The 19,865-nt window shown below is 53.0% G+C and overlaps 9 protein-coding genes across 9 annotated transcripts; 6 read left to right on the forward strand and 3 right to left on the reverse strand.

Moving 5' to 3' along the window:
* Positions 1-428: 428 nt before the first annotated feature.
* On the forward strand, positions 429-1,421 carry NCS57_01062500 (uncharacterized protein; the record flags this gene model as incomplete). The annotated part of the gene is made up of 3 exons (XM_053060366.1): positions 429-799; positions 853-1,124; positions 1,174-1,421. The coding sequence occupies 3 exons, from the start codon at positions 429-431 to the stop codon at positions 1,419-1,421; spliced, it is 891 nt and encodes a 296-aa protein (XP_052910760.1).
* Positions 1,422-5,161: 3,740 nt separating this feature from the next.
* On the forward strand, positions 5,162-5,812 carry NCS57_01062600 (uncharacterized protein; the record flags this gene model as incomplete). Its single annotated transcript, XM_053060367.1, has 2 exons — positions 5,162-5,463; positions 5,506-5,812. 2 exons carry the CDS (start codon positions 5,162-5,164, stop codon positions 5,810-5,812), a joined length of 609 nt encoding a protein of 202 aa, XP_052910761.1.
* A 2,329-nt stretch (positions 5,813-8,141) lies between these two features.
* NCS57_01062700 (uncharacterized protein) lies at positions 8,142-9,073 on the forward strand (the record flags this gene model as incomplete). The annotated part of the gene is made up of 3 exons (XM_053060368.1): positions 8,142-8,428; positions 8,485-8,756; positions 8,808-9,073. The coding sequence occupies 3 exons, from the start codon at positions 8,142-8,144 to the stop codon at positions 9,071-9,073; spliced, it is 825 nt and encodes a 274-aa protein (XP_052910762.1).
* A 338-nt stretch (positions 9,074-9,411) lies between these two features.
* On the forward strand, positions 9,412-10,284 carry NCS57_01062800 (uncharacterized protein; the record flags this gene model as incomplete). Its single annotated transcript, XM_053060369.1, has 2 exons — positions 9,412-9,590; positions 9,642-10,284. 2 exons carry the CDS (start codon positions 9,412-9,414, stop codon positions 10,282-10,284), a joined length of 822 nt encoding a protein of 273 aa, XP_052910763.1.
* A 281-nt stretch (positions 10,285-10,565) lies between these two features.
* On the reverse strand, positions 10,566-13,162 carry NCS57_01062900 (Bms1-type G domain-containing protein; the record flags this gene model as incomplete). The annotated part of the gene is made up of 2 exons (XM_053060370.1): positions 12,955-13,162; positions 10,566-12,898 (listed from the first exon to the last, which is right to left on the reverse strand). Exons 1-2 carry the CDS (start codon positions 13,058-13,060, stop codon positions 10,566-10,568), a joined length of 2,439 nt encoding a protein of 812 aa, XP_052910764.1. The 5' UTR covers positions 13,061-13,162.
* Positions 13,163-13,369: 207 nt separating this feature from the next.
* Positions 13,370-15,096, forward strand: NCS57_01063000 (BING4CT domain-containing protein; the record flags this gene model as incomplete). The annotated part of the gene is made up of 2 exons (XM_053060371.1): positions 13,370-14,074; positions 14,125-15,096. The coding sequence occupies exons 1-2, from the start codon at positions 13,388-13,390 to the stop codon at positions 15,094-15,096; spliced, it is 1,659 nt and encodes a 552-aa protein (XP_052910765.1). The 5' UTR covers positions 13,370-13,387.
* A 223-nt stretch (positions 15,097-15,319) lies between these two features.
* NCS57_01063100 (Aminoacyl-tRNA hydrolase) lies at positions 15,320-16,050 on the reverse strand (the record flags this gene model as incomplete). Its single annotated transcript, XM_053060372.1, has 2 exons — positions 15,320-15,636; positions 15,687-16,050. 2 exons carry the CDS (start codon positions 16,048-16,050, stop codon positions 15,320-15,322), a joined length of 681 nt encoding a protein of 226 aa, XP_052910766.1.
* A 632-nt stretch (positions 16,051-16,682) lies between these two features.
* NCS57_01063200 (Glyco-transf-64 domain-containing protein) lies at positions 16,683-17,886 on the reverse strand (the record flags this gene model as incomplete). Its single annotated transcript, XM_053060373.1, has 2 exons — positions 16,683-17,436; positions 17,492-17,886. 2 exons carry the CDS (start codon positions 17,884-17,886, stop codon positions 16,683-16,685), a joined length of 1,149 nt encoding a protein of 382 aa, XP_052910767.1.
* A 1,084-nt stretch (positions 17,887-18,970) lies between these two features.
* On the forward strand, positions 18,971-19,864 carry NCS57_01063300 (uncharacterized protein; the record flags this gene model as incomplete). Its single annotated transcript, XM_053060374.1, has 2 exons — positions 18,971-19,143; positions 19,198-19,864. The coding sequence occupies exons 1-2, from the start codon at positions 19,004-19,006 to the stop codon at positions 19,862-19,864; spliced, it is 807 nt and encodes a 268-aa protein (XP_052910768.1). The 5' UTR covers positions 18,971-19,003.
* Between the last annotated feature and the right edge of the window lies 1 nt (position 19,865).

Below are 19,865 nucleotides of genomic sequence, written 5' to 3' on the forward strand. Positions count from 1 at the left end.
AGACCGAGGTGAGCAGACCACACAAATCAGGAAATAACTGATACCTAAGCTGACAGCTTTGTCGGGTGCTGACGTCTTGGGGGGTACGTACCGCCATGGAACATTCGCGTCTTTCCATGAGAGGCGCAGCCCGTCATCCGCTTCCCGTAGAATCTTCCAGCGCATTCTTTCTGTTTCTCTTTGTTTCCGACGCTAGAATCGTATCCCCGGAGCATTTGATTCAGGTCTGAATGAACCACTCTCGGACGAACCCTCCTGCGGCTCAGGGCTGCCTCAGCTGCGTTGGGCTGAATCGCAAACTATGACTGGGATCGAGAGCTGACGTGCCACCCACGAGTCTTCTGTATAAAGCATCTTGGGCCATGAACCTCGATGATTCGGGCCTACCATGTTCGCTCACCCAACCAGCTTACCGATGAACCTCCGACATGGCCTCGTCTGCTCCCTCCTTCACCATTCCCTTGACCCCTGATTGGTCTTTTGAGGATTTTGACGAGTTCGTGGGCCAGCCCTTGTTCGCTGCCCCGACTTCTCAGTGCCTTTCTTCAATTACCATTTCAGCGCCTTGCATGACTCCCTCGCCGTTTCACCCCGCCAAGAGAAATCACAACGCTTTTTTACTGGAGTCGCCATCTTATCAATCTTCAGAGGCCTCTCGGTCTCCTCTACCAAAGAAAAAGACTGTGGCCAACGATGCAAATTACAGCTGCCCATACCGGAAGCGCAATCCTGAGGTTTTTAATGTGCGCGATCACCCGACATGCGCGACTCGATCATTTCCCAGCATTACGATGGTCAAGTAAGAACACCTCCTCCCGACCTCTTGAGACCCCGTTGCTGATCATCTGGCAGACGTCACATCATGTCCACACATCTCTTGTCGCAGTGCGCCGAGCAGTGTGAAAACTGTCACTCGTGGTTCAGAAATAAGAATGCCCTGATGATGCACTCTGGAAATGGAATGTGTCCTCATCATTTTAGCCCATCGACCCGGAAATGCGACATGGGCATCGACCAAGAGATGGAAGCCAAGCTCCGAGATCGCCGGGCCATCTGCCAAGTACTCACTTGGCGCGATCTCTGGATGACCATCTTCCCAGGGTGTGGCGAAGTGCCGAGTCCAGGTATGAACCCTCGATCCCGGCTGACTGGTTGTCGCTAACCTTTGTATAGCCTTCAGACCTGTTGTCGAGGGCCCTGAAGCCCTAGAATTCTTCTTTAGGAGTCTTTCCGTCCTCGATGGACCAGGTAGACACCGCGCACAGGCAATGATCCATTCAAGTTGCGACTGTGATGACTTTGGAGAGGCTCTGCGCAGGGTGTACGGTTTCGTGGTCGACGTGCAGAGGAGGTCGGGCGGGTTCCCTGATTTTGGCGTTGAGACGTCTACAACTTACATCGGCGGCCGAGGCGGGTTCTAGGTCAAGCATACAGCGTTCACGAGTTGGACAAAGGTTGGGTGTTGGCGGTGTTTTAAGATCTCTGGTCTTGCGTCAGTCTATGGCGTTGGGAGTTTGCGGGCATTGTGTTGTCTTGGTATTTTCTATGAGCACACGGACAAGAGGTTACACACTGGAAGGACATGGTCCTCCCTTGGCTCGAGCAACACCCCTCCCCTTCAAGGATGGGCTAGTTCCTGAGTCTAGACGAACAAGGGAATGCAATTTAAAGTTAATGGAGACGATAGCCGGCGATCCACCGTCCCACCCGGGAACGGCACGGCCCCACCCGGGCCGAAAACCTTGAATTAGTCAAAGAAAACGAAAAAGACTTTCTTGACTTCCGTTCCTCTCTCTATCATCTCATGTTTCGTCCGAGTTTCAAGTTCAGCTCGAAGAGGAGGCCTCTTGGGCGGTCCCCCGTACTACTGCAGCCCGACGTGGCCATTGGCCCACATCACCACACCTGCGAACCCGCTGACGTGAGAAGGGTCCGTTTCACAGTATTTATGGCATCCTTGACCAATGCGTCAAACTGACGCGCGCCATTCTCAAACTGGCGCCCTTCTTGTACGAGGACGGCGTCTGACTCGACGACATCTGTTAAATCTTCAAGAGGGTGGCCACCAACATGTTCAAATGTGGCAATGTGCAAGTCCTCGGCGGACCGCTTGCGTGTCGCCCAAGCGCCTGAGCCGTCCGGAGCCTCCCAATCGTTTGTTTACTTGCGCCTTAGGCGCCTCTCCTTTTTTACTCCCTCGGCAGGCTGCCTCGTATTAGAATTGTTTCAAATGTTTCGTTTCATGTTTCGTTGCCTTCGGACACCATCTTTCCCTTTGAGATGGTTGTCCGGCAGAGCCGGACTTGCCGAGCCTGCTCGACAGCCCCGTTTCATTGTTCCTCCCCCACGGCTATTGGGCATCAAGAGTCTCACACGAGAAAAGAGACGATTCATTTGTGTAATCGAGTTTCATTAAGCTGACCCGTCTATCCCATTTTCGTTCATTGTCCGGCGTTCGCAATCGCGATGCTGAGAGCCTCACTCAGTCCCACCGCCGTCTCGTCGTTAGGTTGGCTCCAGGCCAACAACATCAAACATTAAACATTTCCAGGACAACAGCCCTGGGCCTCGCAGAAGGCCATCTCATTTGCATCGCCGCTCCCTCAAAATAGCCAAACCTAAAATAACCTTTCCATTAATCACAGCCTGCTCTTTCCAGAACTGTTCTGGGTGCCCTGCTGTTTCGCATTGTTGGAGTTGGGGGCCGGCTTCAGCTTATCATTTGCAAAGAGCTTGGACACACTGTCGACGGCTGTGGTGGCCGCAGCAGAGGGGCCGGGTGCGGGTGCGCCGCCCCAAATCAGACGCTCCTGAACGGGGGACACATCGTAAATGAAGGGTTCAATCATCTTGCTGGTCTCCATGGTTCTGCGACGGAGTGTCAGTGTCGGTGTTGAGCGACATCGCCATGCGAGGCCGGCTTACTCGGTGTCGTTGCCAGTGGTTGACAAGAGGATGAAAAAACGCGACCTCGTTGGAGGCAATTGGGGGGTGAAGTATCAAGACGGAGAAGAATAGTCGGCGTCTTCTTAAATGTGATAGAATCGCCGTCGGGTCGGGGCAAAGACAATGAGGTATCGAGGCGAAAGGGGAGGAGAGTGTTTTGAAGTAATAATGTGATAATATGGTATTGAAAATTAGGGGACAGGAATCGCAGTCTGAATTACCTCCATGCTTGGGTAGAAATGAGAAAGAAAAGAACATTGTTGGGAAAGGGATCACTTATTAAATAGAGAGCCTGGGGGAGTTCGGCTGCAAAGGAGGCTCTACACCCTTTGACTTCATACACTCCTGCATTAAATTGAAGGTGGTGCGGAGGGGCCGGTAAGAGACGAATCCCAACCTGCTTGCCCCCTAGGCTTATTACAGGCGTTGTGTCGTAGGATCACACGTGTGTTGAGGCCGGCGTGTTTTGAACGCGCTCTGTGTGGCAACTGATGAAGCCTTCAGCCCGGTCACTCAGCCGTCTTTGAAGGGGTTTCGTGGTGTGCACGAGTGATGTTTTGATCTTGAGCCATTTAAAGGATACGAATTGCTGTGTAAGTGAAAGCATTCGAATCATTACCTTTTTTACTCCCAAGCACCAACTCTTCATCGCTGCGCATTCGACGATGGTGGTGATCTCCCTGTTTGACCTCCATTTCCGTGACAATCGCCCATCCCCACACTGATTGCAGTGTCTCAACCCCCCCAGTTGTGCACACCGCCAACGTGCCCTTACACGTGTACTCGACGTAAAGCGTGTCTGTCTGTTGCGCATACTCGCTGCATGACACATCTGTTGCCACACGATACCAATAGATGAATCTTTGTCAATTCTCATTAGCCAGCCGAGTTGCCCAATTCCGTACCAACCCTCCGCCGCTCCGTGCCCAGTATGTGAGGCGCCACACACAATGTATTCTCATCTTATCCCCGAAAAGTGTTAAAAAAAGATTCAAGAAGAACAATAAGATACAAGGAAGAGATCTAAGGCAATCATTCTACTGGGATGTCTTTATTAAGCATTTTTATCAGTTTTATATAAGCTTACTTACAAGAGTCGAGATGAATTTAGTCTTATTTACTGTTTTATTGTGTCGTTTGTTTCCCGACCCTTGTGGTTGCATCTTCGGGCACCGGATCTCGTCTCTCTTTCCCCGGTCATCAATCTCTTCACGTCAGCAGCGCTGACTGTTCATTGATTTAACATGAGGCTTTGTCACCGGGTCATACGGTAGATAGGCATCATTTGTAACATGATGCCTAAAACCGATGCGCTGGTGAGGGCTTCACCCAGACATGATATCCGCACACCAAAGAATTATTATCCTAATCGCCGAAGTCCGCGGGGTCGGAATTTTTGGAAAGAATTGCCGTGGCCGAGCCTATTGATGGGGTTGAAACCATCATGAACTGAGGGCCTGGAGGCCTGAGGGGTGATGACGTGTAAATAGACTGAAGGCCTCACAAGAGCGCATTCAACCCTATGAGGCCAGTGCAAATACCTAATGTACGAGTCAAAGAAAATGAGGTTTGCGCGAGAGCCAACATGAGCTGCTGGCCCTCGCGCGACAGACTCGATTGGTTGGTCACGCATTAAACAAGTAATTCAGCCTTCCTGGCTGTGCAGTGTCTGCCTGGTAATTACAGTACGAGGCCCTTCGGAGTTATGCATCGCAGCCCAGCCCGATCGGGACTTTGGGGTCTGCCCAGTTGAGGGCCACCACGCCTTTTCTCTCGCCACAGGCGGCTAAACCACACCTGTGTCGAACGAAGGGCATTCAACGAGTGACAGGCTGCGGTTGAGAAAAAGGTGATTCTTTCGGGAAACGGTTCTATTTCAGGATGTCTGCCTCCACAGCTGAACGGGAACGGTTCATTAATCAGCTGGAGCCTAGACAAGTTGGTTGGCTTTCGTAACAGGGCTGATATTGAGATTCGCCACCCGAGGCAAATTACCCCAGGTTCAGACAGTGTTGTATAAACGGGCGGCGGCGCTTTGCCACGCGGCCCTTGCATGGCTTAGTTGAGGCTTTCTGGTTTCCCTCCTGGTTAAGCAATTTATTATTTGACTTGACTGCTCTCACCTAGACATGTTTACTTCACAACTCACCCCACCTCACCCTCTCTTTCTCTCTCTTTCTTCGCAGCGCCTAGTGCTGCAACCTGTCAATCAATCATGAGTGACAACATGTACTTTCCCACCTTCGCAGGGGAAAGTCTAGACTTTTCTGGAACACCAGAGCCTGGACCATCCTACTTCCAGGAGAAGAGGCAGTACACCCTCGACCCGACAATCACCGCGCTAGATGCAGAGGGTGTTGCGTTTAATTCCCAGGAACCAGAGGTGCAGACGACCAACCAATCCTTCAGCTGCCCTTACAGGAAGCGCAATCCTTGGATGTTTAATGTCCGCGATCATCATATCTGCGCCACTCATTCGTTCCCCACCATCGCCCTCTTGAAGCAAGTCCACTTCTTGTATAACACCTCATTCGCTCCCTCAACTAACACAAAGTGTAGGCGTCACATCGTGTCCAAGCACCAATCAAAGGATTTTACCTATTCCTGCAACAACTGCGGTATTCCTTTTCGGGCAGATCTTGATCGACAGCTGCATCAGGAATCGGGGCTTTGCTTCAGGCACCGCACATGCTACTCTGATGAGCATGACAATGGCATCACTGAGGACATGCTTCGGAGGCTCCGCGACCGCGGGGCTAGAAATGGTGTTTCTGACTGGAGCACGCTTTGGATGACCATTTTCCCAGAAAGCGATCATATTCCCAGTCCCGGTAAGCTGCCCGAACAATTGCTTGCTCCAACTTGACGCAGCCATGCGACTTCAACCCGGTCTTTCACTAATACGGCCGACCGTCAGAGTTCGTCCCGGTTGTTGAGGCTCACGAGACTTGGTGCCACTTCTTCCAACGGCTTCGAGAACACAGCTGTTCCATGTCCGCAGAGCTCATGATGCAAGATGCCCGTGTGCATCTGCAGATGCTCATCAGTCAGGGACAAAGCTTTCTTGCTGCGCTTGGAAGCACTATACGTTGGATCGGTTGCTTTATCTCGAACGTTACACAGAGGTCGAGGATGGGGAGGCCGCACTGGTTGGATGAGGCACTGCGTTTCAGCATGAACACAGGGAATTGACTGTTTGTTTGGTGGGTGCCGCAGGGGTCCTGCGGAACCTGGAGATCTGTTGCACATCACACAGTAATAGCAGGAATCGAAGTAACATGCCGTCTTTTTCTTTCACACACGGCCGGGCCTCCGCGTGCATCTCCACTTTCACGGGCGGGTGCACCGCTCCGGCCCGTCGCCCGAACGTTCCACATTGCCTAATTTGGCAGTTTAAATGTATTAACAATGGCCTACAAAGCGTTGTATGAGATCGCCCTAGGCCAATAGCTCAGATACCCGATTATCTATCTATTAGATCATCAAGATACTGGATATCTAGCACATCGACTCGGCCATATTGTATCCCTCCAAGGCAAGCCATCGTGAGTAAATTCTGACTATTTGTTGTTCAGAAGGAAGTTGCTGTTCGCCATCATCTACACGAAGCGAAAATTTGGCATTTTATAAGAGCCAGGAATGAGCGACTGTCCATCGCAGCGGACGAGGGCAATTGCCCGCGATTACATAATGACCGTCACGTTACTTCATCTCGGGGCTAGCTCAGAACAAGAATGCCATGCGCGGGCACACGCTGGTTGAAGTAAGAGGCTCGACTATACCATTGGTTGCAGCAATGGGAATACCGAGAAGGGATTGGAAACTCAAGAGGTCAGACCGTCTGACAGGGCTTTCCGCAAAGTTCTCAGAAGATGACAGTCATCGAGGCAACCCACTGGCATGATTTCTCCGTGCGGCGGCCTCGTCACGGTTTGCCTGAGACTCTCTTCTCTCTTGAGATGTACGTCATATGTCCTGTCACAGGCTTGGTTCAGTAGCGTATCAACCAATCACGAGCTTGTGCAATACTGGGTACACCCCGCAACTCCCTCAGTTGGGCTCCTTGACAAGACGGGATGCCGGATAATCTGATTTGAACAATCATCAAATACATTATTTCAGTAACAGCCTTTGCTTCTTTGCTGGGCGACCTCGAGCAGCTGGACGTGAGCTAGTACTTGACCGTGTGTTGGCATTTCATTGGGTCTTGAAGCAAGTCTCGGCATCCGACGATCATGTATTTGATGAGAGAAAGTTGCTTGGGAGTATCTCGGTTTCTTGACTAGATACATATATGGACGCTTAATCAAGAATATGGAGCTTGGAATTGGTGCAAGATGAGGTGCAACAACAATTCACTTCTAGCAGCAACCTTTGAAAGATGCAAAGAATCAGAAATGTACGGCTGTACATCTTCAGGGACTCGACATCTATTACCAAACCATCCAGCTATGCAGGCATCCACGCCGTAAGTCTGCGCCCTTCGATAGAAGTGTTCAAAGGGAGGATTTGGGTGGGAAAAGGCAGCTGGCGGGCTTGTCCGTCCTTCTGGTGGGTCCGAGAGTGCATTTTCACTGAACGACTGAGGATGACTGAGGTCCGTCGGGACAAACATCAAGTCTTGGGAGACATGTAATAGCCCGTCATTGCCAGAATGGGATGTGCCGAGCCCGGTACAGCGCCTTGGGACTGTGCGCAACCTCTTGCTCCTGCATGTCCATCGCCGGACAAAAACATCAACCTGGTCCAATCACAGGGTTCCCACTGCGAGCTCCGTATTTTGCCCAGTGCAAAAAGCCACAAATGTGTAGTTAAGAGCCTACGGGGCACCAATCAAATAAGCCCTTGCCGCCGCCGCTCACCAGAGGAGGGGGGGTTCAGGGCGAGGGTTTTGCCATGGGACCCCTACCTATCCAGGGTGCGCTTGGGCTTGCACTAAGGTACCTTGCCTTATCCTAGGTCCCGTCCCGCCTCCCCTCTCCAATCCGCCTTCGTCTCATTACCCGACATCTTCCATTGAACACGATCCTAAGCACATCCCATCCATTTGCGACTCAAGCACGGAGTATAAAGGAACCAAAACTCCAACCCTACTGTTATCCTCGATGGCTCACTGCTATCTCCATCAAGTAGTCCTTTTTGTTTCTCATTTTCGCTACCTCCTCAGAGACATGCCCCTGCCTGAGCCTTGCACCATGTTTGACAGCGACTCTGACTGGGGCTCCCTGTTCCTAGATAACCTCCTGCAGCCTGCCCAAGACCTTCTGCACAACTCAACATCACCAAGCTCGCAAGGCACCAAGAGAAGACGTGATGTCCCTGAGGAGGGAGAGTCTTCGGTACATCTGGCGAGCGAAAGAAAGAGATCGAGAGTCGACATTTTTTTCAGCTGCCCCTACCGCCGTCGAAACCCTCGAGTGTTTAACGTCCGCGACTTTCCTACATGCTCCCACCACTCCTTTTCTAGCATCACTCTCGTCAAGTAAATGCTGCATTTCCATGGGCTTTCTGCGAGGTCGGTACCTGACTCCTGCTTAGACGCCATGTGACGTCGGCACACCAGGCCAAGGACTTCACTTTCCAGTGCGGAACGTGCAGTGCTTGGTTTCCTACGAAAAAGGCCTTGGGCAGCCACTCCAACCACCAGAGCTGCTCCAGTCTCCCCCTTCCCGTCGTTGATGACTACGACAAGGGCATCACAGAGGAAATGGAGAGCAAACTGCGGGATCGCCGGGGCAAAAACAAGGTGCTGGAATGGGAAGGCTTGTGGCGCACCATCTTCCCCACCAGCCAAGTCATCGTCACCCCTGGTAAGCTTCCCCAAGGCTCGTCGTGTTAGTGGGACTGATGGCTCGATTCAGACTTTGCTCCAGTCATTGAACATGACGAAGGTAGAGAGCGTTTCTACCAAGGGCTGTCGGAGCTGCAACCCAGCATGATCTTCGAGGTACAGGGCATTTTATTCAAGGCCCTTGAGATTCATCCAGTTGAAGTTGTGCGCGAGCTCGATGGCCTAGTCAAAGTGCTCTCTTCACCAGCCCAGAGGATGTTGAACTCGGAAAGTGAAGCCATCCCTGATGAGGAGTCGGTGACACTATCCTGGGAAACCACGCCCAATGCTTTGTGAAACACGTCCGAGGACATGGCTACAAGCCAATCCTTTAAGTGAACATGCCTCAGACTGTCAGAAGGAGCGGCAATTCGTCATACTAACCCTGGCTCCGGTGCAGCCCCCGGCGGCGGCCGGCGCATTTTACCCCTCCCCCACATTGACGCAAGCTTTGGAGCTTCCCCTCCAGCCAACCTGGAAGCTATCCACTGATAAGGGCCGCTGCTCATGTCGCCGCCCGCCGCCGGCCACCAACTGGAACTGTCTCAAATAAAAGCTTCTCCCCCTCTTTAAGGAGCTGACGTCGTGAACCTCCCCTCTTCACGATACTCGACTCTTCGACATCACCAGCAACCATGTCGCACACTCACGACGGATCTGCCCCGCACTCCCACTCGCACGAGGGCTTCTCGGCCGCCGAGCACGGCCACTCTCACGAGATCCTCGATGGACCTGGTAGCTACCTCGGTCGCGAGATGCCCATCACCGAAGGCCGCGACTGGTCTGATCGAGCCTTCACCATTGGCATTGGAGGGTGAGAGCAGTCTCCCATCATCCCATCGAGCAGAATGCTGACTCTCGGCAGCCCCGTCGGATCCGGCAAGACTGCCCTCATGCTCGCCCTCTGCCTCGCCCTCCGAAAGGAATACTCCCTCGCCGCCGTCACAAACGACATCTTCACCCGCGAAGACGCCGAATTCCTCACCCGACACCAGGCTCTCCCTCCCTCTCGCATCCGAGCCATCGAGACTGGTGGCTGCCCGCACGCCGCCGTCCGAGAGGACATTTCCCAGAACCTCGCCGCCCTGGAGGATCTGCACCGCGAGTTCGAGACGGATCTGCTTTTGATCGAGTCCGGTGGCGATAACCTCGCTGCCAACTATAGCCGTGAACTGGCGGATTTCATCATCTACGTTATTGACGTGAGTGGTGGTGACAAGATTCCCAGAAAGGGAGGACCTGGAATCACACAGAGCGACTTGTTGGTTGTGAACAAGACGGATCTGGCAGAGATTGTGGGTGCCGACTTGGGCGTCATGGAGCGGGACGCGAGAAAGATGCGGGAGGGAGGCCCTACGGTGTTTGCACAGGTCAAGAAGGACGTTGGCGTGGATCACATCATCAACTTGATCAAGAGTGCATGGAAGGCCAGCGGCGCAGAGGAGGAGAGGAGAAGCAAGGGAGGACCTAGGGCGACTGAGGGCCTGGAGGCGTTGACCAACGCATAAAAGCGCAAATCAAAAATTGATATTTCATCAGTGAGTTGCCTTGACGACGCGGCCCTGATTCTTCTTGTTCAACTTTGCAAACTGTCGCCCCTTTTGGTGGTCGTTGAGTAATCCGAGGCACAACGATGGCGATGACGACAATAATGGCAACACCTTCGACCCATTCAACCTTGGGCTCCGTCACAACATGTAAGTGAATACTCAAAGTTTGTCAAACAAAAGAAACCAAAAACGCCTGTATTTTCATCTAATGAGGTATACTGGGGTGGTCATGTCTAAGCCTATTCATCCATCATCATATCGCCATCAGCGTTGAGCGTGCTCGGGTCAATCTCCAACAACCGGCCCTCGACGGGCGCAGCGTTGCGCGGCCACACGCGCTTATACAGACTGACACCGATCGAGTCCTGCGGGTTGATTCGGCCGTCAAAAGTCGCCTTGAAGTAGCCGTGGGTGCCGAGCGGCTCCTTGATGAAGCCGCTGCGGCCGCGCTTGGTCCACAGGGGCATCGCCTTGAACCACTCGACGTCCTCGCGGTTGAAGAACATGTATCGGATGGTGACGATCTTCTTGTGGATGTGGTAAGGGTGGCCAGCGAGGATGATTCGCTTAGCGATGACGCGAGAGGTTGATGGTGGCAGGGCGGTTCCGGTGCCAACCAGCGACATGCCGATATGTTGGCCATTCTCGCTCTCAACCTCCTCAGCTGTAGTTCTCTTGAAGAACAGCACAGGGACCGCTCCCCATGTCAGAGGACCCATAAAGGTCGCAATAGCTGACTGGCCGGGGTGCAGGTACCGGCAGTACTTGTGAACATCGTTGGGTGTCTGCCCGGGCTGGGAGAATAGGGGCTTGACGACCATTCGGCGGGGTCCGCACTGGACGATGAGCTCCTCCTTGGCCTTGATGGACTTGGTAAAGTCGGAACTGAGGTTGAAGAGGTAGTTGACGGCCGTCTTCTTGTTCTCGTGGCGCAGCAGGGAGAACAGAGTCAGGGGTGACTTGGGGTTATAAGTCTTCTCAACAATAGGAGAGATGCCCTTGATGTAGACTTGGACACGGGTTCCGGGCTCAACTCCGCCGACAAGAGCCTCCCGTGTCGCCTGAGACCGCGAAGACTGGTAGTTGGGAACCTGGAGCAAACGCCTCCACTCCTCGGGCTCGTGGGCGCGGTCCTCATCCTCCTGCCACACACTGGTTCGCAGACTCTTGAGACCGCGGTATCGAGCCAGACGCTCTCGTGCCAGCACGTGAGGGTGTAACTCGATCTCGTCGGGGAACTCCTTGTCGTCCTCGACCTCATCTCGCTTTCGTGCTCGGAATTGCTCGAGCTGCTTGGCATCCTCCTCCTCATCGGGCTCAATCATCATCTCTGATTGGGGGTATTCTGAAGGGGCACCCTCAGTCGGGGGAGCGGGAGCACGACCCTCGAGACCATCCTCAGGGCGAGCCTCCTCCTCTCCAGCCTCGTCCTTCATCTCGAAATCCTCCATATCAGACTCGTCATCGGAGACATCCTCAAGATACCAGGCTGACTGGTAGTTGGATGTACCCTTGGGCACCTTCTTCTTAATCTTCTTCGCCTCGGCCTCCTCATCTGAGAAGTAGTGGTGGTCATCCAGCAAAACACCCTTCTTCTGTGCGGGCTCAGTCTCCATCGCGGCATCGTCATCAGCATCCATCATGACCTCCTCAGGGGCCAGATCAACCAGATCATCTCGGTCCTCAGAAGGCTCATCGAGAACCTTCTCGCCCTCTGTAGGCTCGATTGTGACCTCCTCTCCCTTCTTCTTGATGTGCTTTGGTAGGGGAGCAGCCACGATCTTTTCGATCTGGAAGGTTCCCCAGTCGCCAACCTGAACAAGGCGGTCGGCCTTGAGACCCTTGCCACGAACAACACCGGTGATAATAGTGGGGTCGGAGTCGGAATAAGCGAACTTGATATCTTCAGCCAGCATCCAACTTCTCTCCTCCCTCCACCGGACGCCCTTTGGTGTTGTGCTGCATAGTGATCGCATGAGGTTGGCGCATTCCTGTCGGTTCTCGAGGCTGTAGAGCTTCTCTTGCTCGGGGTGGAAGTGTGTGATGAAGGACTTGAGAGAGCCAAGGACGCCTTGTCGCTGCTTGGCGGGCTCAATTGCTTCGAGCCCTTGAACAAGGGTGAAGAGGGTTGACATGCCCTGGCTTTCGACACTACGCAGGATCAATTCACCAAGCTCGTCAACCTCGGTATTCGCCGACAGAACCACAACCACAAAATCGGCCACCCGCGCAGCATCCAGACAGGCAGTCAGATCTCGCTCGAGAGGAATGTACTGGAGTTTTTGCTTGAATCGGTCGACTGTGACTCGGAAGTTGCCATCCACAGCGCTGTCCTCGATATCGATGCTGCCATTCAGCTGCTGGATAGCGACCTTGGCATCTCCATCAGCGCACAGAGGAATAACCGCAACGTTTCTGGGCGCTCCATCTCGTCCAGCAAAAACCGAAGTTTCCTTGACGTGCTCCTTGTGCTTGTTCAAGCGGGCCTGCTTGGCCTGGTTGCGTCGGTCGAACTTGGACATGACTTGTTGATGGATAGTTTTTCGCTGGCCTTTTTCGTTGGGGACTCGACCTGTGCATGCATGTCAGATTTCATGGTCACCCGAATTTTTTGGCAAAAATCCATACCCTTGGCACGGTCTCTCAACTCATGCTTGGAAGCAGCCCTCGACTTGAACGGCTTGTGCGTGACCTTTGTCGTTGGCCGATGCGAGTGAGCCACAGCGACAGGCATCTTGCTGTCACTACCGGCTTTGAATCTGAACGGTAGAGAGGCCAGATTGGACAGACAAGAGGTTAAAAGTGGAAAAAAAGTGCCCGTCAAGGTCGTTGGCAAATCTCGATGGCAATATCTTCGATTATCGCAGGCGGTCATGGCGGGGTTGTGGTTATCTGGAAATTTTTGTGCGCTATCGATAACGAAAGCGGGTCGAGCCTCAGCCAATGGAATTATAGCGATAACAATCGACTCTTGGCGTCCTGGAAATTTTGTTTTATGCCAATCCTTCCCGCCTCTTGAAGCAGCCTTTCAACCCAGCCAGCGAATCGACGAGACGAAACGATGGAGGTCGACACGATTGACGAGCCCCGGACAAAGGTGCAGGAGAATGGGGCGCTTGTCGTCAAGAGCGCTCGCACAGAGCTCGTCCCTCACCATGAGCGGGAGAAGGCTCGTCGGCACCGCGAAGCCCAAAAGGCCTACGGTCGAGGAAAGAAGATCAACACAAGGGGTATCAAGGACAAGAAGCTCCGCAACAACATGAAGCGCCTCGAAAACAAGTACCAGGATGCCGCGATCAGGGCCAAGGATGCCGAGATCCTGCTCGAGAACACGGCCGGCTTCCTGGAGGCTGAGGACGAGCTCGAACGGACGTACAAGGTGCGCCAGGACGACATCACCAAGGAGGTGGCGGTGGAGACGGCGCAGAAGCGGTTCGAGCTCAAGCTTGATGATCTGGGCCCCTACTGCTTCGACTATTCGAGGAACGGTCGGGATCTGCTGCTTGGAGGCCGCAAGGGTCATGTCGCGACTATGGACTGGCGCGAGGGCAAGCTGGGCTGCGAGATTCAGCTGGGCGAGACGGTGCGCGACGTCAAGTGGCTGCACAACAACCAATACTTTGCCGTGGCGCAGAAGAAATATGTCTACATCTACGACTGCAATGGCGTCGAGCTGCACAGCTTGAGGAAACACCAGGAAGTGAGCCACATGGAGTTTCTGCCGTACCACTTCCTCCTGGCGACAATTGTAAGTCTTGAGCGAACTGATCTGTCGCATGTGTCACTAACAAATCTCAGGGATCTACAGGCGTTCTTAAATATCAAGACACCTCGACTGGTCAATTAGTCGCCGAAATCCCGACCAAGCTAGGACAACCGACCTCTCTTGGACAGAACCCCTGGAACGCTATCCTACATGTCGGTCACCAGAACGGAACCGTCACATTATGGTCGCCCAACTCTCAAGACCCTCTCGTCAAGCTTTTGGCCCACCGAGGACCTGTACGGGATCTAGCGATGGACCGTGAGGGCCGGTATATGGTGTCAACCGGCCAGGATCAAAAGATGGCGGTCTGGGACGTTAGAATGTTCCGCGAGGTCAACAGCTACTTTACCCGGCAACCTGCAACATCAGTTTCCATCTCAGATACTGGTCTGACAGCCGTTGGCTGGGGCACCCAAACTACCATCTGGAAGGGCCTCTTCGACAAGAACAAGCCCGTGCAAGAAAAGGTCCAGAGCCCTTATATGGCCTGGGGTGGTGAGGGCAAGCGCATTGAGCGCGTGCGCTGGTGCCCCTTTGAAGATGTCCTCGGCATCGGCCACGACTCAGGTTTCTCGTCCATTATCGTCCCTGGTGCTGGTGAGGCCAACTTCGATGCCTTCGAGGTGAACCCCTTCGAGACAGCCAAGCAACGGCAGGAGTCCGAAGTCAAGGGCTTGCTCAACAAGCTTTCACCCGACATGATTGCCCTAGACCCCAACTTTATCGGCAACCTGGACTTGCGATCCGAGAAGCAGCGACGCGCCGAGAGAGACCTCGACGCTCCCGCTGTGGATGTGGCCGAGGAGATCCGCAAGAGGGCGAGAGGCAAGAATGGCGCCCTCAAGAAGTATCTGCGCAAGCAACGCAAGAAGAACATTATCGACGAGAAGAGGCTGCATGTCGACGAGATCTGGAAGGAGCAGCAGGCGCAAAAAGACAAGAAGCAAAAGGAGGTCGAGGCGGATCTGGGCCCGGCGCTGTCGAGGTTTGCGAGAAAGGAGTAGCAGCAGGCTTGCTTGTACTAAAAATGCGAATAATACCCCGAGCTCAAGTCACGGTCGTCTGGCGATGCGAGGATGTAATTTGGTGTGCCAAAAACTCCGTTTTGAAGGTCTATATGTTCATGAAAACGTTTATATGAACCCAGTCCAGTTCCCGTGCTCTATACTTTTCATCCGTGATCTCATATGATACAACCCCCCACCGTAGACTTTTCCCGTGCCCCAATCACAGCAACTTGAGTCCTCCAGTGACCTGGTCGACGACACTTCTCGGGGCAGGTCCAACACCCAGCACCGTCATGCTCCCAGCCTCGATCTGTGTTCGTCCGGCGTCCTGGATCACCTCGGCCGTGAGTCCCAGGGAGCGCGCCTTGCGCCGGAGCTCGAGCATCTCCTCCTGGCTCTTAACCTGCACGGCGATCTTGGCCTGGCCGAGACGCTCCCAGCGGGCGAGGATCTTGCGCTGGGGAGAGTTGGCGGGGGCGCGGAGGAGGGTCTTGTAGCATGCGAGGGTAGCGTGGGAGCACTGCGCGGCGATTTTGCCTAAGAAAGTCAGGGCGAGGTCTGTCAATAATTCGAGAGGTAACACATACCCTTGGTCATGCCCAGGTCGGTTCGGACCACAAGAACCAGCTTGCACTCCTCGCCGTTATCCTGAACAACCGGCTCCTCCTTCTTCTCAGCCTTCTTCTCCTCCGCGACCTTCAATCCCTGTCTGCGATCGGCGTCGGGGCCATTAGCCCAGTTCGGCGCATGATCCAGCAGCGAATCATCCTCGTCGATATCGCTCTCCTCGCTCTCTTCGGGATCGTGGAGGGCTCGTCGGCGCTCCTCGACGAGGTCGGGGGAGATGAGGTATCCGCGGATGGTCCAGACGCCAAAGGCGTAGCCGGTGAGGAGGGCGGTGAACGCCGTGGAGAGGATGATTCCTGTCTGCTGGCCGCCTGTGTCTGCCATGGTGTGTCGATTTGGGGTTGCTGTGGTTGGGTTTTTGGAGGGTGTGGTTTTGGATGGTTGGTGATGGAGCTAGGTTGGTGTTGGTCATATCACGTGGGGCAGCGATGTGTTTCAAGGTGCAACATGTCATCATGGGTGCTTTGTTGGATAAATATATTGAATAAAATTTGTGATTCGGAATCATGAGCTTGCCTGGTCCGCTTTTACTTCTATTGCTCAAGCTGCTACCAGTTATTATTTTTCTACGGTTCACGTTGCCGCTACCCAATGGCTTCTCAAAGCAGGAGTGTGTATGTACCCACGGCTCATGAGCAGTCCTGGGCACAGAGAAAAGAGTCTTGGGAACACAAGGAACGTCCAAGCGTTTTCTTGAGATAAGATGGCGTAAAATCTCCGGGCGTTCCGGTCTAAAGTGTCGTCCATGGCTGGTGATTCCATTGGCCTTATCTTCGTCTCCATTGGTTTAGCACGTACATCGACGCGAGGTAACTCAATCAGTCATGATCCGTATACCTTCAATGCGGCCGTTTCCATATTCAAATATAAAACCTATTATGAATCGATAACTAGGAATCCATCCCCGGGGTTCTCCCCAACGCCGACAAACCGTATTTCGAGAATCTCTCGGCCTTTCACACCACGATAACACCTCGCTGAATGTATGCCGTCTCCTCGACCAGCGGGAAGCATCCAAGCATCTTTGAAAACTCATTCAGACACGCACTTCGAGCATCCATGTGTCCCGTCTTCCTGCTGATACCCTCCCTCGGCACATAGTTGACGTACTTCTCATTACCACTGACAAGCAGCGGTCCCTCGCCTGTCAGCATAGAGTGGACGTAGTTGAGAGCAATGTCTTCGCAGTTGAATCCCTCATCCACGTAGTCCCTGATCTGGTTCATGGCAGTGTCGTTAGAGGCGTAGTAGTCGAGGAACGACAGGTGCGAAAAGGCTAGCCCGGAGAGAACCATCGAGTATCCGTCCTCGCCCTTCCGGTCGTTGCAGAATGTGTACTCGCTGTTGCCATACAAATCAACGGGAGAACATCGTGCAAGGGCTCCAGTCAGTCGGTTCCGACCAAATTTGCGCCACGTCTGAAAGACAAACTCGAGATCGCCAGGTCGGTAGTAGACGTCGTCATCCGAGAGGAGGATCGCCTGCGTTTTGTAGTCGGGATCAGGCCAGAGCTTCTCGTTGAGGCTGTTCTTCTTTGACTTTCGGTACCGCACTGGCACGCCGTGCTTGGAGACATAGTCCTCTGGTGGTTCAGCCTCAAGGTCATTCCAAACGACGACTATTTCTTGAAGAGATGGGATCTTGTCGGTCAAGAGGGCTTTCAGTGTATTCTCAAGCTCCTTAGGTCGACGGTAAGTCTGCATAGCAATGCTAAAATCGAACCGACGTTAGTTTGTCAGTCGTAGTAAATGCGTAGGCAACGTACGTGAACTTGTCATCTAGCAGATGCTCATGCTTCTTCCTTGACTTGTCCCAAATCTCTCGTGTGCCCGTGTAGTTTATACTCGAGCATGTGGGAAACTTGGTCATCTTGCTGATGACTTTAGGAATAAGAGCGGTCGCATTTGTAAGTCGAATGGTGACGATGATGAATGCGACAGTGAGGATAAAGGTCGTCGTGAGAGTGGCCGCCCGTTGAAAGGCACGAGACTTGACGAGAAGGGGGACATTCGTTCTGAGCCATTGCGTCCTCTTGTCGATCTCGGCTCTCAAGGGTCTCGTGTTGAGTTCCACTTTGTAGGTGAAATTTCTCCAGGACTCTTCGATCTTGTATCCCAACGGCTTGACGGACTCCATCTTGGTTTCTTGCGGCTTCAACATGCTCGGAGTTGAAGCCTGGAAGAAGGGGGTTAAGGAACCACAAATAAGGTGTGCACCTTCCAAACTCCACCGCGTGGGATGCCCGTTGAATAAACTCCAGCCACTTGACTAGAATTGGCAGGTACGTTCTCGGTGCTTGCCCCGATTTGTTGTATTCAAGAGCCAACAAGAGAGGTGGAAGACGCAAGAACTGGTGGTGTTGGGTGCTGGCACGAGATACAGATAGTAAAGCAAGACTTTCACATATAACTGATATATGCCCGACAATCATGACCTTCCCCTGCAAACCCTTCCCCCTGAAAACGCGTCCCTGCTTCATGATCCCCAGACCACCTTCTCGTTGCTTCTTCTCAGACTGGGGACCCATGGGAAGATCATCAGGGGGGGTGATGCAATGTGGCGTGGATACACGTTGTCAGTTTCTTGGCCTTCGCCGAGCCCTGCCCGGCAGATGGATATGCGAGTTGATCCTGTTGCGGTTGGTTCGTCTTGCTTTTTCAGTTGGCTTACCCCGTAGGCCGGGAAGGATTTAACTCTACTAACGTGGCGGGAGATGGTCAAAAAGAGGTATTTTTTTTTAAGCAACATGCAAGTTTATTGCTGTACTTAAAACTGTTAATGGAAGATGTATACGTGGATCAAACAATCCCTAATCAATTCCTCAAACTTCGATGACGTTGCCATCCCCTGTTTTGTTACCACTATCAGGCATATTCTCCATGGACCTGGGCGGGATTGGTCCAGGGGTGTTTCAACACCGAGATCGAGCTTGATCATGCTTAAGACGGCGTCGACGTTGAGCTTCAGAGAAGGCCGTTGACCCTTTTAATACAATGGGATGATTTTTTTTTTTTTTTTTTTGCAGACTGTCAACTTGGGCAATATTTCTCCCTCCAACCTGTGCTATATATAACACCATGAAAATGTCAAGAAAGGCGACACGCGTCAAGTTCCCGGTTTCAGCGGCCAAGCTACCGGATCTAGCGCACGCCATCGTGCATGTGTGGGGTTTTCTCGCAGATCCCATACACCACCAAGTGAGATCTCAAAAGTCACTCACGAACCAAACAACAGCATCGACAATACACAACTCGTAACCATCGACACAGATCTCATCATGACAGGGGACAGGGCCCTCATCGTCGCCATCTCCGGGTGCTCATCTAGCGGCAAGACGACCCTCGCTCGGTTGCTGCGCGACATCTTCCCCAACACGTTTATCCTGCATGAGGATGACTTTTACAGACCTGAGGCTGAGTACGACAATCCTATTCGTCGGGGAACTAACATGTAGCTGACCTTGGATTGTAGACTGCCTATGAGAGATGGCCTACTAGACTGGGATTGCCCAGAGGCCATCGATATCCCTGGCATGGCTGATTCCTTGGCTCATATCCGTCAGCATGCCTCGTTCCCTGTAAGCCTCCTCTCTTTCAACTGCGAAGTTCTGAGACCAACTTTCCCTTCAAAGTCAACCCTCGAATCCAAAGAGGATCAGAATTCTGTGGGCAAGTGCCCCGTCTCAGAGTCCACAATCACCACCCAGCGAGCCAAAGTCGAAGCAGCCCTCGGCCCAGACCATCCCCTCCACTCAAACCTCCGGCTGTGTCTATTAGACGGATTTTTACTCTTCTCGCCTTCAATGGCCGCGATAAAGCCAAACCTAGATATCAAACTGTTCCTGAGGACCACTTACGCAAAGGCCAAGGCGAGGAGAGAAGCGAGAGACGGATACGTCACGTTGGAGGGCTTCTGGGCTGATCCGCCTGGCTATGTGGACAAGATTGTCTGGCCAAACTATGTGGAGCAGCATGCTTGGATGTTTCAGGGTGGTGATGTAGAGGGTGAGTTCAAGATGGATGTGCTGGAGAAGGAGAGGATCAAGGTGCAGGACAAGGTTGGTGTTGATGGCGATATTGAAAAGACGTTTGAGTGGACTGTTGATACTATCTTGGATGGGCTAAAAAGGCAGATCTAAT

Source organism: Fusarium keratoplasticum, chromosome 8 (genome assembly GCF_025433545.1).
Source record: "Fusarium keratoplasticum isolate Fu6.1 chromosome 8, whole genome shotgun sequence".
Taxonomy (NCBI): domain Eukaryota; kingdom Fungi; phylum Ascomycota; class Sordariomycetes; order Hypocreales; family Nectriaceae; genus Fusarium; species Fusarium keratoplasticum.